At 41.1% G+C, this 16,147-nt stretch overlaps 1 protein-coding gene across 1 annotated transcript in view; it reads right to left on the bottom strand.

Annotated features, from left to right (window-relative positions):
* PI4K2A (phosphatidylinositol 4-kinase type 2 alpha) overlaps positions 1 to 16,147 on the bottom strand; it is a 32,943-nt gene that overhangs the window by 15,041 nt on the left and 1,755 nt on the right. Inside the window, exons 2-4 of the mRNA XM_042908064.1 lie at positions 8,806 to 9,006; positions 4,422 to 4,553; positions 3,918 to 4,071 (exon numbers count right to left, since the gene is read on the bottom strand). Of these exons, the coding sequence (XP_042763998.1) occupies positions 3,918 to 4,071; positions 4,422 to 4,553; positions 8,806 to 9,006 (487 nt within the window). The remainder of the gene's footprint in view (positions 1 to 3,917; positions 4,072 to 4,421; positions 4,554 to 8,805; positions 9,007 to 16,147) is intronic.

Genomic DNA, 16,147 nt, shown 5'->3' with positions numbered 1-16,147 from the left:
TAGGAAACTGTATGCCAACAAACTGGAAAACCTAGATGAAATGGACAAATTCCTAGAAACACAAAATCTACCAAGACTACATCATGCAGAAATAGAATATCAGAATAGACTATAACCAGTAAGGAGACTGAATCTGTAACCAAAAGTCTCCTGACAAACAATAGCCCTGGACCTGATGGCTTCATTGGTAAAGTCTACCAAACACTTAAAGAAGAACTAACACCAATTCTCCTCAAAATTTTCAAAAATTTGAAGAGGAGGCAACATTCTAAACTCATTCTATGAGACCAGCCTTACCTTGATACCAATACCCAACAAAGATACTACAAGAAAACTGCAGACCAATATCTCTTACAAATATTGATGCAAAAATCCTCAACAGAATACTAGCAAACTGAAATCAGCAACATTATTAGAAAGATTTTATACCATGACCAAGTGGGTTTTATTGCTGGAAAGTAAATATGGTTCAACATATGAAAATTGATCAGTATGATATACCACATTAACAGAATGAAGGATAAAAATCGCACATGATCATCTCAACTGATGCAGAAAAAGCATTTGACAAAATTCAATATCTTTTCATAATAAAAACACTTAAAATGGGATAGAAGAAAACTACCTCAATATAAGTCATAAATGAAAAGTTCACAGCAAACATCATACTCAATGGTAAAAGACTAAAAGCTTTTTCTCTAAGATCTAGACAAGGCAAGGATGCCCACTTTCAACATTTCTGTCCAACACAATACTGGAAGACCACGGTAATTATGCAAGAAAAAGAAATAAAAGACATCCACATTTGAAAGAAAGAGGTAAAATTATCTGTTTGCAGATGATATGATGTTATATATAGAAAAGTCTAAAGATGACATACCAGAAAAACACCAGAACTAATAAGTAAACTCAGCAAAGTATCAGAATACAAAGTCAACACACAAAAATCATTTGCATTTCTATTTACCAACAATGAGCAATCCAAAAAAGCAAATTAAGAAAACAATTCCACTTAGCATCAAAAAGAATAAAATACTTAAGAATTAATTTAACCAAGGAGGTGAAAGACTTGTATAATAAAAACTACAAGGGGCGCCGGGGTGCCCACTCTTGACTTCTGGCTCAGGTCATGATCTCATGGTTCATGGGTATGAGCCCTGTGACAGGCTCTGCACTGGCAGCTCAGGGCCTGCCTTGGGATTCTGTCTCCCTCTCTTTGCCACTTCCCCCACTTGCCCTCTCTCAAAAACAAAAAACAAAAAATAAAAAACAAAACTACAAACATTGCTGAAAGAAATTAAAGAAGACATAAATAAATGGAAAGACACCCCATGTTTATACACTGAAAGACTCAATACTGTTAAGAGGTCAATATTACTCAAAGCAATCTAGAGATCTAATGCAATTACTATCAAAATCCCAATGATGTTTTTTGCAGAAACAGAAAAACTCATCCTAAAATTCATATGGAATCTCAAGGGACCCCAAATAGACAAAGCAATCCAGAAAGAGAAGAACAAAGCTGGGGGACTCATACTTCCTCCAAAACTTTCAAGCTTACTATAAACTATATTTATTACAAAACTTACTACAAAGCTATAGTAATCAAAATAGTGTGGTACTAGCATAAAGACAAACATATAGATAAATTAAATAGATAAATGTAAAACAATAGATTCTAGACATAAACCTTTGCATATGTGATCAAATGGTTTTCAACAAGGGTGACAGGACCCTTCAGCAGGGAAAATCAGTCTTATAAACAAATGGTGCTGGGGAAACTGGATATCCACACACCGAAAATGAAGTTGGACACTTACCTCACATCATACACAAAAAATTAACTCAAAATTCATCCATGACCTAAATCTAAGACCAAAAACTATAAAATTCTTAAGACAAAAACGTAAGACAAAAGCTTCATGGCATTAGATCTGGCAGTAATTTCCTACATATGACACCAAAGGCACAGACAAAAATTAAGAAATGGACAAACTGGACTTCATGAAAACTTTAAAATTACTTTCATTGAGGTGGCTCAGTTGGTTAAGTGTGTGACTCTTGATCTTGGCTCAGGTCATGATCTCATGGTTCGTGAGACTGAGCCCTGAGATGGGCTCTGCACTGATAGCACAGAGCCTACTTGGGATTCTCTCCCTCCCTCTCTCTCTGCCCCTTCTCCGCTTGTGCTCTGTCCCTCTCTCTCTCAAAATAAACAAACTTAAAAAAATAATTAAAAAAATAAAAATTAGTTGCATCAAAAGATTCTACCAACAGAATAAAAAGGCAACCCACAGAATGTGAGGAAATATTTGCAAGTCATGTATTTGAGATGGAATTAATGTCCAGAATATATAAAGAATTCCTACAACTCAACAACAAAACAACCTGACTCAAAGATGGGTAAAGGACTTGAATAGTTATTTCTCCAAAGATATGCAAATGGCCAAAAAGTACATGAAAAGATGTTCACAACATCACTAATCATTAGGAAACGCAAATCAAAACTACAATGATATGCCACCTTATACCTATTAGGATGACTGTGATCTAAAAGCAAAAGGAGTGGTGTCTGGGTGGCTTAGTCGGTTAAGAGTCTGACTTCGGCTCAGGTCATGGTCTCACGGTTCGTGGGTTTGAGTGCCGGATCGGACTCTGTGCTGACAGCTCAGAGCCTGGAGCCCGCTTTGGGTTCTGTGTCTCCCTCTCTCTCTGCCCTTCCCCTGCTCATGCTCTGTCTCTCAAATAACATAACATAACATAACATAACATAACATAACATAACATAACCATAACATAACATAACATTAAATCAAATTAAATTAAAAATTAAAAATTAAAAAAAAATAAATAAATAAAGATAAAAACAAAAGGAAACAAAACCTGGAAAATGACACAGTGATGAAGAGGTGGAGAAACTGGAACGCTGTCCAACACTGGAGGTAATGTAAAATGGTGCACTGGAATGGAAAGCAGTATGGCAGTTCCTCCAAAGACTAAGCATAGGTCACTATACTTCAATTAAAAAAAAGTTAAACAGGGGCACCAGGGTGACTCAGCTGGTTGAGCATCTGACTCTGGATTTCAGCTCAGGTCATGATGTCACAGTCATGAGATTGAGCCCTGTGTCAGGCTCTGAGCTGGGCATGGAGCCTGCTTAAGATTCTCTCTCTCCCTCTCCCTCTGCGCCTCCCCCTCTTACACGTGTACACTCTCTCAAAAGAAAAAAAAAGGAGGAAAACGAAACAATTCAACAGGACTGCCATATGATCCAGTAATCCCACCTCTGGGTATATATATATATAAAATAACTGAAAGTAGTGTCTCAAAGATATCTGTTCACCCACTTTCATAGCAGTATCGTTCACAATAGCTAAAACATGGAAGCAACCCCAGTGTCCATTGATGGATAGATAAGCAAAATATGGTATATGCACACAATGGAATATTATTCAGCCTTAAAAAGGAAAGAAATTCTGATGCATGCCGCAACATGAATGAGCCTTAGGGGCATATGCTAAGTGAAATAAGTCAGTCACCAAATGACAACTACCGTATGAGTCGACGCACATGAGGTATTTAAAGACAAAACTGTCCTACGATGGGTCTTGCTACTCTGAGTGACTAGGGATCAAGGACAAAAGTACTCTCGATGTTGCTTCGGAAGGGCCAATGTGTCTTCTGTCTGGGACTGGGAAACAGGCTAAGATCAAATGCACTACTGGCTCCAGGACTCATTACCTCTGGTAACCGCACAACTGGACAAAGCGTGTCTTGGCAACCTATTTTCGAGGCCCTTCTGACTCACAGACAAACCTCATCCCGAGAAGGCACTCGGGCATGGAGCTCGGCAGGCCTCCAGGCCTCCCCGCGCCTCCCAGCCGTCTAGCACACCGGGACCACCCACAGCTGCTCACCAGTGTTGCGGATGATGTAGTCCAGCACCACCAACCGCTCGAACTGCAGCAGTAGTTGCCGGTTAGTGTTCTCAGGGAGAGGTTCTGCTTCGAAACGCCGTAGCCAGTAGTCTGCGTCTTTGTAGCCTTCAACAAAGAGCTGGAACGAACCAACCTGCAGCCAAAGAGGAGGAATAAAGAGACTTCCCTGTAGCTCAAGTCCAAAGAGCCCAGGAGTAAGCCAAGTCGCCCATAAGGCACTGTGGAGTTTATGTCAGAAAAAGGTCATGGGAGTGCTTGCCCAATCCAAATTCAAGAAGCCTATCTAAATGGGCCAGAGGAGTAAAGTGAGAAGTTAGGAGTTCTGTTCTCTGGAAAATTATTCCCCAAACCTTAAAAAGGAGGAAGACAGGAGCCTCGAGGCAGGCTATTCGCATGTCCACATGCAAGTCTCTAGGTGCCTTGTTTCACCACTTGGATGGTTATGCCACCATAAATCATCACCTTTACATGCGCAGTTTATACCTTTGGCGGTAGCCCGATGCGATTAAACCGCTGCCCAACTTTTGGCACTTTCTCTAATGCAAGCCGCTTGCCCCTGGACTTCACTCGGTCAATGGCACTATAGTTGAAGGTATCGCTGGCCAGATACACTACCTATAGTGGAAAGAGAAGAGATATCTAGGTTACAGTCGAGTATAAGAACTACACCATTGGAAGGGAACAGCTAGACGCTCACCAGTGCTGTTCCTCTCCCAGGGCATGCAGAAAGAATGCACTTCTCAGCCTTTCTAAGGACTAGTTCAGGCCAATGGAATGTTGACAAAGTGATATATGTATATCACCTGCAGGGCTGGCCCCTAAAATATCCCATGATCCTTAGTTCATACTCTCCCATCTGTGCAGCTGGAAACGAAGGGCTCTGAGATGGCAAAAACACATCATGGAAGGATTTTAGATCTCTCGTTACTACATGGAGTGACAAGGGATCTAGGAGAGCTGACTAACTGGCATGGATCTATTATGTGAGCAAGATCCATTAAACCACTGAAATCCAGGGTTTGTTACAGCAGCTAGCATGAATTCCTCTAATACGGCCACCACCTGGGTTAGGAGAAGAGGGCCCGACACCTAATTTCTCTCCACATAAAAACAAATTGTAATTTACTCCATACCCTTATATTTAATTTTGAATTTTGTACTATGTACAATTATTCACATTTAAAAAATAAACACTAGGGGCGCTTGGGTGGCTCAGTAGGTTAAGCGTCTGCCTCTAGATCTCAGCTCAGGTCTTGATCTCAGGGTCATGAGTTCAGGTCCCGTGTTAGGCTCTATACTGGGCATGGAGCCTACTTTAAAAAATAATAATAATAATACAAATAAATAAATAAATATAAACATTAAAACTTGTTTTAATTTTTAGTAGATTACTATATATAGGCATATTTATGCAGACTGTATCTGGAATATTATACAAGAAACTAGTACTAATAGCTGCCTCCAAGGAAGGAACAGAGTGGCTGGAAGACAAGAGGTGGGAGAGAGGCTGAACTACTCTGTTTACCCTACTGTGCCTTCTGATCTCTACACTAGATGTATGCATTGCCTATTCAAAAAAACATTTTTTAATGGGCCACCAATATTACACTTGGTTGTTGGGGTGCCTGGGTGGCTCAGTCGGTTAAGCACCTGACTTCAGCTCACGTCATGATCTCACAGTTCTTGAGTTTGAGCCCCACGTCAAGCTCTGAGCTGACAGTGCAGAGCCTGCTTCAGATTCTGAATCTCCCTCTCCCTCTGCCCCTCCCCCCCACCTCCCTCAAAAATAAATAAACATGAAACAACAAAAAAAAGATAACCATGATTGATTGTCAAATTATAGTAATATCACTACAATCCGTATGTGTGTCCATTATCACCCTTTATCACACTGTCTTGTGATTATCCATTCATTTATCTAACCTCTCTCTTAAGATTAAAGAGATTTGGGGAAAAAGAGATCATATTATTCACATTAGCATCCTCGGTACCTAACAAAGTGCTTGGTACATGCTCATTAAATATTTATTAAGTGAATGTAATATTTATTAAGTAAATGCATATTCTTTCGGAGATAGCAACAAGTGAGTTTCAGCATATAAATACCTAAATTAAATAAAATTAAATTTAAAAGAAAATTCTTTCTTTTCCTAAGCCTTGCAGAACTCATTACAAATAACTAAATATTGTGCCTATGAATCTTAGGGACGAAATCATTCCCTCCCTCCTTACCCATCCATCTGTCCATCCAATGTTAACAGAGTATCTAAAATGGATGTGCAAGTTCCTATAAGTTGGCATTCTCTGCTGAGGAAACACATGCACAGGAATCAAGGGGAAAAAAGGCTTTCCTAGGGACTACCTTGCCAGTTTCCACAGTGACAACCCTTGCTTTTCTCAAGTGATAAACTACCCTTCCCCCCCCCGCCCCCACCCAGTCAGATTTATTTTCTATCGTTCTCTGTAACAACCCACTTTTTCCGTATGATTAACGAAGCTATCATAACCTGAAACCCCACAGGAACACAGAGCAGAGACAGCTACTGAATGAGAACTAGAGCCTTACTATTTGAAGCTCCATCACAACATGAGCCCCGTTTCCATAGTGACAGATGCTCTAATCAACTGGATAGAATCTTGTCACAAGGGTGGGTAGGCTGGGAGGGGAGAGACATCCTCTCATTATTCTTTAGCAACTCTTTGTTAAACTTGCAACGTTCTAGCTCATCTCAGTCTCATGGAAGACAAGTATTTTTTTTATTGTTGCTGACTTTCTCATGCAAAAGATCATCAGGCCACATTAAAATTCTCCATAGGGACAGAGGAAGACCAGAGATGGGGAAGAATGGGATTTTGGGGGGTAACATTCTATTATGATTAGCATTGACATAAAAATACTACAGGCTAGGACGTGTCGAGTGTTTATATTGTGCAAAGGCACTAGGCTACGTGTTTTACATGGATTATCCTGTGTAATCTTAATAGCTGCCCCATAAAGTAGGAACTATTTATATCCTTATTTTTATAGTAAGGAAACTGAGCAAGCAGGGGATATGGGGGTGTTTTAAGTGACTTGCCAAGAGTCACCCAATAAAAAGCTGCAGAGTCAGAATGTGGCCTCAACCTCTGATTCTCAGGCACTGCACTCCAGAAGCACAAGCAGAGCAGGCACATGGCTAGGCGCTGACTATTTACCTAGTGAAGAAAGGGAATGACAGTGCTGAGCAAGGAGTATTTAAAACAATTTCTAGAATCTAGGAGGGGCCTAGTAGGAGGAATTCTGGTTAGGCAGGAGATCTTTAAAGCATTAATTATCATACAAGATGTTCAAAGTGTGCTATTTAACTCTGTGTACAGAGAGAACTAAAGCATAGAGGGAAGGAATGAACTGTACAAGACCAGGCAATGAATCAGATGTCCATGGGAGCTACAAGCATACGCTCTCCCCAAGGACCTGAGTCGGGGGGATCTCTAGAATTGTCCCTCCTGGTTTGATACTCGCTCACGGATTCAACTGGCACTTATGGAATACTTCCTATAAAAACAGCACTTTGCTAGGTGCTGAATATAAGAGGAAATTTCAAGAAATGGTCCCTGACCTCTACAAACTTACAAACCAGCTGGCTCATTGTTTGGAGTTCGGTGGCAAGGGAGCAGACAGTTAAACAACCACAACAATCACAATTTCTTCTAAAACACCCTGGGAAACAGAAAAAAACAGGTTTGAAGGAAAGCTTCTATCTGCTGATCAGTCTCTGCCCACAGTCTACTATCTAAACCTTCAAAGAAAATCTTAAGCAGGGGTTTTTAAGCTAGAGGCATGGTCCTTACAAGGTAAATGAGTAGATTGCAACTGGTCCATGAACCATCCCCCTGAAATTCTATGCAAACAACAACTGCAAATACGTGATTTTTTTTCTGGGAACAAGATGTATAGCTTTCATCAGATTCTCAGAGGATTAAAGGCCATAGCTACAAAGATGCTCCTGCAGCCTCAGGGCATATCAGATCAGAGCTCCAGCTTGTTACTAAACCTGAGGTAGCCACATACTAAATGGGTGATGATGTGTCCTTGAATGTTCATATGCTGACCAGCAGATTCCTTCCCCTCATAACTCTTGGAAAGTTTCATGTAACACCCCGCAGTACAGGGATTCTTAGCCTGGCATCAGTAAATGTCCTGAAAATGCAAGCAAACAATTCTGTATTTCAGCATATTGGGGGGAGGGGGAGGGAATTATTATTCCCTTAGAACCTCAGCTAAGTCTATAACAAACATAGGGGATGTGCAAATCCATTCTAAGTGTGGATTTGCCTGGATCTGGGACCCTGATTTTACTATGTTCAGATAAGTACAAGAATTTCACAGCAAAAAGATGGATGAGAATTCCAGGTCAGTTCCCTGCACAGGTTCAAGCCAGACTCTCATCCCATCCTAGATTCCTCCTTGCCAGACCTTGTATAGTGATTAGCTGACATAAGCTAGTCCATTCTAGCTTATCTCTAAATCATGGAATAGCTCAGAAATCTAAAAGAATAAGCTATAAAAGTAGCTAGGTTTCTAACCAGTTTACAGTTACCAGGGATTGAAAAACACAGGGAACCCATAAGTGTGCATCAAAGGGTCAGTGAATTTCCTGGAATTGTGTGCAAAAATTTTATGCGTATCCTTCTCAGGATGGCTTCCATCAGATGATCAACTCATGAGCCTAAATCTACTACCTGCCCCCCCAAAAAGGCTGAGAACCCTAGACTCAGGACATAAACAGCCCTTCCTGGACCTAAGCCCCATTAACATGTAGCAGGACTTAGGCCCAGGAAAACTCTGGATAGGCAGTAAGGTTCCCTGGAGAGACAAGTCACTGACCTTTGTACGGGGTACAATGTTGAGTTCCAGTTTTTGGTCCACCAGACTGGCCCCTGCCTCTGACAGATAGCCCTGGTTGAGGACAAGGCAGTCACGGCCAAAGCAGCAGGGACAGCATAGCTTCTGCAGCCACTTGGTCCACTTAGGATTAAGGTGCCCATAGGGCTCTTCATTCTTGGGTTTGAAGACAGCAATGATCTTCTACACAGAGAAAAGAAAAATAGGATGTTAAAGGCAATTGATTCAAGGAGCTCATAGACCAGGTCAGCAAGCCTCTAGAAAGAAATGAGAAGGCACAGGCAGACAATAGCTATAGACAGACACTAGCTTCTCCCCAGCTTGTAAGGGGAAGATACAGCTCATGTGTGCAGCTAAGAGACCCAGTGCCAGAAAGGGCTGTGGCCAAAGAAGATGCCAAGTCTAGTATACATGGTAAAACGGACTCAAAGCCCAACTTCCAAGGTACATTCATGCAAACTGTTGCTCTGCATCAATCAGGTAAAGACTCAAAAAAGTATCAGTTGAGAGGAAATTAGTAAAGTATTATGGAATGAGATTAAGGAAACTCCATCAATGGCTGATTTCCTCTAGCAGCCTTACTATTCCACTCGCAGGGTATTAACAAAACCTTAAAAAGTTTAGGAAAGACAAACCAAGAGAGCAATGGAAGGGAAAAATCACAACAGGAAAAAGAATCTGCTACCTGGTTAGAATGGGGTTCTTTTAAGTAACTCTGGTAAGCAAGAGATCAGGACATGAGAGTCCCCAAAGATTAAAATCCACCTCCTCTTGCAGGTGGTAACTTAATCCTCAGAGGTCCTTGGAAAATGGGACAGTGAAGCAATCTATACACTATGGACCTCCCTCCTGAGGTTTTCTTCCCCAGGCCAGGGAGCCCTCCAAGGTTATTTCACATTTACCTCATTCCCTCCAGTCCCCAACCTGGTAAATATGAAGAAGAGGAAGAAAAGTAAATATGCCATCTCAGTGATTCATCTTCATATCATATGACTCTCCCTCTCCCCTCACCCCACAGCCAACTCAAGCTAGTCTGGGTCATAAGACATTTTCCTGTGGGTGTCACTTCCTGACAGGCAGGTCACAGCAAAAAACATACACCCATCTGCCTGCATTAAGTATGTACTCATATTAGGAATTGGCTGGGTGCGTGTCTCCAACAATAATTGGTCCATCTGGAGGCTAGTTCTTTCAAGAAGCCTTGCAAGAATTTGAGAGCAAGAAAAACACAGAAGTCTCCTCCCTCCAAAGGAAATCAATTTATTCTCAAACACAAACAACCTTACATATTCAGTGGGAAAAGTCAAGTGCATATATTCATATCCTAAGTCTTCAGGATTACATTCTTATCCAAAATGGCTAGCAAAAGGCCTAAGGGACAGCAATCTTCTTGTCTCTGTACCCCCTGGAACCCTGGGCTCGGAACCAGACAGCAGCAATAGCAAGGGGCTCCTGTCACTCACAGAATGACTCATGAGTCCATTGTAACTCTCTGGAACTGGGCAGTAAAACCATAGGACAACTTGAGGCATGCCCTACAACTCAACAGTCAGTTCGACTGAGGTACAATGTGGAGTTCAGCAAGCTGGTCTCCAGTGGAAGGAAGACTGAGACATTCTTTCTAGTAGTATTTTTCAGCTACCCAGACTGAGGCTTAAATACTTCCATTAAATAAAACAGAACTCTGGGGTGCCTGGATGGCTCAGTCAGTTGAGTGTCATGACTTCAGGTCATCATCTCAAGGTTCGTGAGTTTGAGCCCTGTGTCAGGCTCACTGCTGTCAGTGCAGAGCCTGATTCAGATCCTCTGTTCCCCTCTCTCGCTCGCTCTCTCTCTCTCTCAAAAATAAAAAAATAAAGGAAATAATGTAAATTAAAAAAACAAAAAACAAAAAACAAAGCAGAACTCAAAGGCCAAGATTGCAGCCAAAGCATCATTTACAGACTGACCTCTCAAACTTCTCAATTTCCTTCCAACATAAAGAGAATCAGAAAGCATTTCAACAACTCTAAAAGCATTAGTTATCATCGTTATCTTGGAATCACACAGGTTTCATTAAATAAAGCTGTGTGGACTGGATAAAGGGGAATGGTGGGTGGGAAGGATGGAGGAACCAAAGGACATTAGGCAGAAAGGAAGACAAGTGCCTTTCAGGACTAAGTATGGCCTTAGTTCAATTCAATTCTGTTAACATTTGCTCAGTACCTCATTTGTGTGAGCACTACAGGCTTGCCAAATGATACATAACAACATTGGGCCCAATTTCCAAAGCTAATGTGAACTTCACATTTTCAACTGTGTTCCTGAATACTCAAGGATACTCTCCTATTCACAGAAAACAAACTCTAGAACCATTCAAATTAGAAAGATAGGGGCGCCTGGGTGGTGCAGTCGGTTAAGCCTCCGACTTCAGCCAGGTCACGATCTCGCGGTCCGTGAGTTCGAGCCCCGCGTCGGGCTCTGGGCTGATGGCTCGGAGCCTGGAGCCTGTTTCCGATTCTGTGTCTCCCTCTCTCTCTGCCCCTTCCCCGTTCATGCTCTGTCTCTCTCTGTCCCAAAAATAAAAATAAAAAAAAAAAAAAAAAAAAAAAAAAAAAAAGAAAGATACCCACCATTATTTGGTTGAGAAAGAAAATGACTACTGCCTAATTTTTCTGTCTTCTCTCTTCCCTACTATAACTTCAATTTCTTTATCACATCTAGTAGTAAGCTTTGGTTTGATGCTATTTTTATTTTATTTTATTTTATTTCATTTTATTTTATTGTAATTTTATCTTATCTTACTTTAGAAAGACAGAGAGAGAGAGAGAGAGAGAGAGAGCGAGCGAGCAGGAGAGGGGCAGAGGTGGGGGGAGAGAGAGACTCTTAACCAGGATACACGCTCAGCACAGAGCCTGATGCGGGGCTTGATTCCACGACCTTGGGATCATGACCTGAGCCAAAATCAAGAGTCGGGGATGCTCAACCAACTCAGCCACCCAGGAGCCCCTGATGCCAATATATATTTTTTTGATGTTTTATTTATTTTTGAGAGAGAGAGAGACAGAGTACTAGCAGGGGAGGGGCAGAGAGAGAGAGAGGGAGACACAGAATCCGGAGCAGGCTCCAGGCTCTGAGCTGTCAGCACAGAGCCTGACGCGGGGCTCGAACTCACGAACTGAGATCATGACCTGAGCCAAAGTCAGATAACTTAACTGACTGAGCCACCCAGGCACCCCGATGCCATTATTTTTAAAAAGGCTTTCCTTAACATCCCCTTACTAACCCTCTTTAATAAAGAGGGTGAGGTACAGGTAGTTTAAGCAATAGCAGTCAGTGAAGCTAGGGATAAAAACAGAACTGCAAAGGAAGAGACCACTCACCGGCTAGTGTCAGAACCCACAACAAATACTAAGAGACCTGGAACTCACAGGTTTCTCCCATCTGTCCAGCAGCCCTAAAAAGGAGGGTATTATACTGTGCTAACATTTAAGATAGTTTTGGGGCGCCTGGGTGGCTCAGTCAGTTGAGCATCTGACTTCGGCTCAGGTCATGATCTTACGGTTGATGAGTTCCAGCCCTGCGTCAAGCTCTGTGCTAACAGCTCAGAGCCTGGAGCCTGCTTCGGATTCTGTGTCTCCCTCTCTCTCTGCCCCTCCCCTGTTCGTGTTGTCTCTGTCTCAAAAATAAATAAACATTAAAAAAAAGAAAAGATAGTTTAAGCATATCACTCACTGTTGCACGGTGAAATATACAGACACAACTTTTAAAAGTTTTTGTTTAATTTGTTAAACATGAAGCTGATGGTTCTCAAACAATTTTGGTCTCAAGATCCCTCTAAACTCTTAAAAATTAGTAAAGACTCCCAAAACTTTTGGGGGTAATGTAAAATCTACATTTGCTGTATTAGAAATTAAAACTGAAATGTTATGACTGTTAATTCAACTTAATAATAAAAATAGACCTGTTACATGTTAACCTAAGTGATATGTTTTTATGAAAAATAACTATTTTCAGAAACAATTTTTAGTGAGAAGGCAGGCACTGTTTTACATTTTTGCAAATCTCTCTAGTGTCTGGCTTAATAAAAGGCCACTGTATTCTTACATCTTCCTTAATATTCAGTCTGTTTCAATATCACACATCATGTAGCCTCTGGAAATCTCCACTGTACACTTATACAGAAGTGAGAATGAAAATGGCAAATAGTCTTAAAATTGTATTAAAAATAATTTTGACCTGTGGACATCTAATAGGATTCCTATAGGTCCTTTGGCCCCACTCTGAGAACTGCTACATTCTGTATTAGCAGTTGGATAGAAATAGCACTGCCTGACTTGGCTATTTAGGCAAAGAAGCCTTATTTACATGCTAACTCTCAGAAAAGAGAGGGATGGGCTACTCTAAATGTATGAGACCCTAAAAGAAGATGGGATCCAAATAGAAGGCAATAGAAGAGATTTAGCCTGTATTTATTTTCCTATCCACTGCCATTGACCCAACCTTCCTCATCCATTACAACTTGTGGTCTGGGACAGGTCCCTAGAACAGACAGTAATGATGCTTCAAAACCTCAGGGGCGCCTGGGTGGCTCAGTCAGTTGAGCATCTGACTTCAGCTCAGGTCATGATTTCCCGGTTCACGAGTTCTAGCCTCACGTCCGGCTCTGTGCTGACAGCTCACAGCCTGGAGCCTGCTTCAGATTCAGTGTCTCCCTCCCTCTCCACCCCTCCCCAACTCGTGCTCTGTCTGTCTCTCTCAAAAATAAACATTAAAAAAAAAATCTCAGGAACTACATCTAAAGATGACATACAAACTTGACTGCCTCTTAACATTTAGGTAAAAAACAATAATTATTCTGTTTGAGATCTTTATTCTTTATCAGGCTATCAGTGTTACTCTCAACCACGTGTAAGGACATCAGAATTTCTTGGGACGGCACAGGTAGTTGGAAGAAGCACATTCAATATTATAACATAATTTTATATTTGAAAAATGAAAAAAGAAAAACCTGTATCATTTTATGACAAACTCTTGGTCGATAAGTTTGTTTAAAAGATTGAATATTACTGATACAAGGCCTAGGTCCTAGCACATGTGATCAGTACCTGTAAAATTCTGAAGCAAATACAAATTAGCGTTAGCTAATAAATTACTATTCTCAGTGGTCATAAAATCTTCTCAAAATTATGCTACTTTTGCTTTATTCAATGCCATGTGTCCAACAAAGCCTAATCCAGGGGTCAGTGGGCATACAACTTAATAAAAACCAAAACACTCTGAACCCCTGCTAAGCAACAGGAACCACGCCAGGGGCTTTCATGTGGGATATCGCATTTAATCTTCTTAGTAAACTCGTGAATCACATGCTATTCTATGATTCTTGGAATATGAACATCTAATATTACTAGCCTCGCAAAATAAAAAAAGCTTTAAAAATATTTTCATAGGTGATTGAGCTTAAGACCAGAAGCACAATAATACAAGTGAGGAGGGTAATATGAGCGTTCTCTATCAGGCCTTCTGATCTAGCCTTTTCCATCTTACTGTTCTAGGTCCCCATTTGCTCGCCCTGAGGGAGAAACCATCCTAAATTGGGAAAGGGAATCAGGGTTATTATCTCCAAGAACCTTCTAGTCTCTCTAGCTCCAAAAGCAGCTCTGGCAGAAACAGCTGGTTTCCCCAAACTCTGTTCCCCCTTCTTCCTTGGACATAGGACTCCTGATTTTTAGTGGGGCAAAATAAAGACTATACTTCCCAGCCACTACTGCAGTTAAGTTCTGGACAATGGGATGTAAAAAGAGTCTGGTGCAACTTCTATGAAACGTCTTGAAGGAAGAGGGCATACTCTCCCTCGTCCTTTCCTTCCAACTGGCTGAAAAACAGACCAGTTGTCTGCAGTCTGAGTAGCCATCTTAGATTATGTAGTGGAAGCCACATTCTAGGGATGGCCCATCAGCTGGATGGAAGGAGGCACATTGTTCATATTGCCATGCCAGCCCTAAGCAGCCTATAGACTCCTTCTATGAGAGTTAGGCGTACTTTTATTCAAGGCATTGTTGTTTTAAATTTTGTCACACATAGCCCAATTTAATCCTAGCCAATATGGTAAACAAAAAGAAACCAAAAATTCAGATGACTGACTTCGAGGCAGCACAGCATAGAGGTTAGGAGCATGAATTCTGGACTCAGTAGGCCTGAATCCTGCCTCCCACTCACTAGCTGTTAGGACCCGAAGAAAATTAGTTATACTGTGTGTCTCAGTGTCACCTGTCGGAATAATAATAATAGTACCTACCTTCAAAGGTGTTATAAGTACTAAGTGAATTATTATTTGTAAAGCATTTAAAATAGTATCTAGCATATAGTAAGTGCTACCTATGTATTTGTTCAATAAAATAAACTAATTTGGAACAGGGCCAAAGACCACATGAACAACTACAGTGAGTCTGTGGTCCCTAACCTGACCCGCCACAGCGTTGAGGAAGTGATCCTCTGCTCTGAACCATATTTTACTCAGTGGGACTAAGATGGTTATATTAATAAGTTTTGCCAGGGCATATGTGTTTTGACTTCCTCTCTACGAAAGGACAGTGGCCAGGAAATTTTAGACCTTGGGATCCTGCAAATCACCAAGAAACATACCCACAGTCTGTTATTCTCCGTGGCCCATGCACAGAGGCGGTAATACTTTACCTGCCAGGGAGAAGTGAAAGATCTTATTACTCCCATCTGAGAGCACCAGGTCACTTCTCAGCTGACCTGACACACTTCCAAAAAAACTGTAACAATGTCATGAAAGAAAAATAAAAACCTTCCTACTGCTCCTATACCTATCAAAGATACTCAGCTCCTCCTTACATCGGCCAACGAGCTAAAAAAAAGAAAAGAAAAAGTAAAATGAACAAAAAATAAAAACCACTTATATAAAAGATGAAAGCATCTTGTTAGCATTTAGACTTCAGGAGACCCACTTTTTTTCTAGAAGTAATGGTTCCCCTTTGAGCTTTCAGTTTAACTCACTCCTCCCCTTACTTGAGGGACTTGCAAAGACTTACTATTCTCAAAGTTTTCCCCACCTTTTCCCCAGCTCAGTTTATGGTAACTGAGTTGATGGTATATTGCTTTCTGGTTCTTGATAATTCAGGGACAACATCTGGAAGAATGACCAGATCATTAAATGAACCTAACCAAGAGCTACAAGTCAGTCCATCCTGGCCACTCGGCACTCCTATCAGAACAGCACGCCAGCCATGTAAAGAGTTCACACAGGAGAGATGCAGGGAAAATCTGTGGGAGATTTGACAATCATCATTTTAATAAGTATAACAATAATACATTTTTC

The sequence above is a fragment of the Panthera leo genome, chromosome D2 (genome assembly GCF_018350215.1).
Source record: "Panthera leo isolate Ple1 chromosome D2, P.leo_Ple1_pat1.1, whole genome shotgun sequence".
Lineage (NCBI taxonomy): Eukaryota > Metazoa > Chordata > Mammalia > Carnivora > Felidae > Panthera > Panthera leo.
Note: the sequence above shows the minus strand (reverse complement) of the source record. Positions and strands in the feature narration are given on the sequence as shown.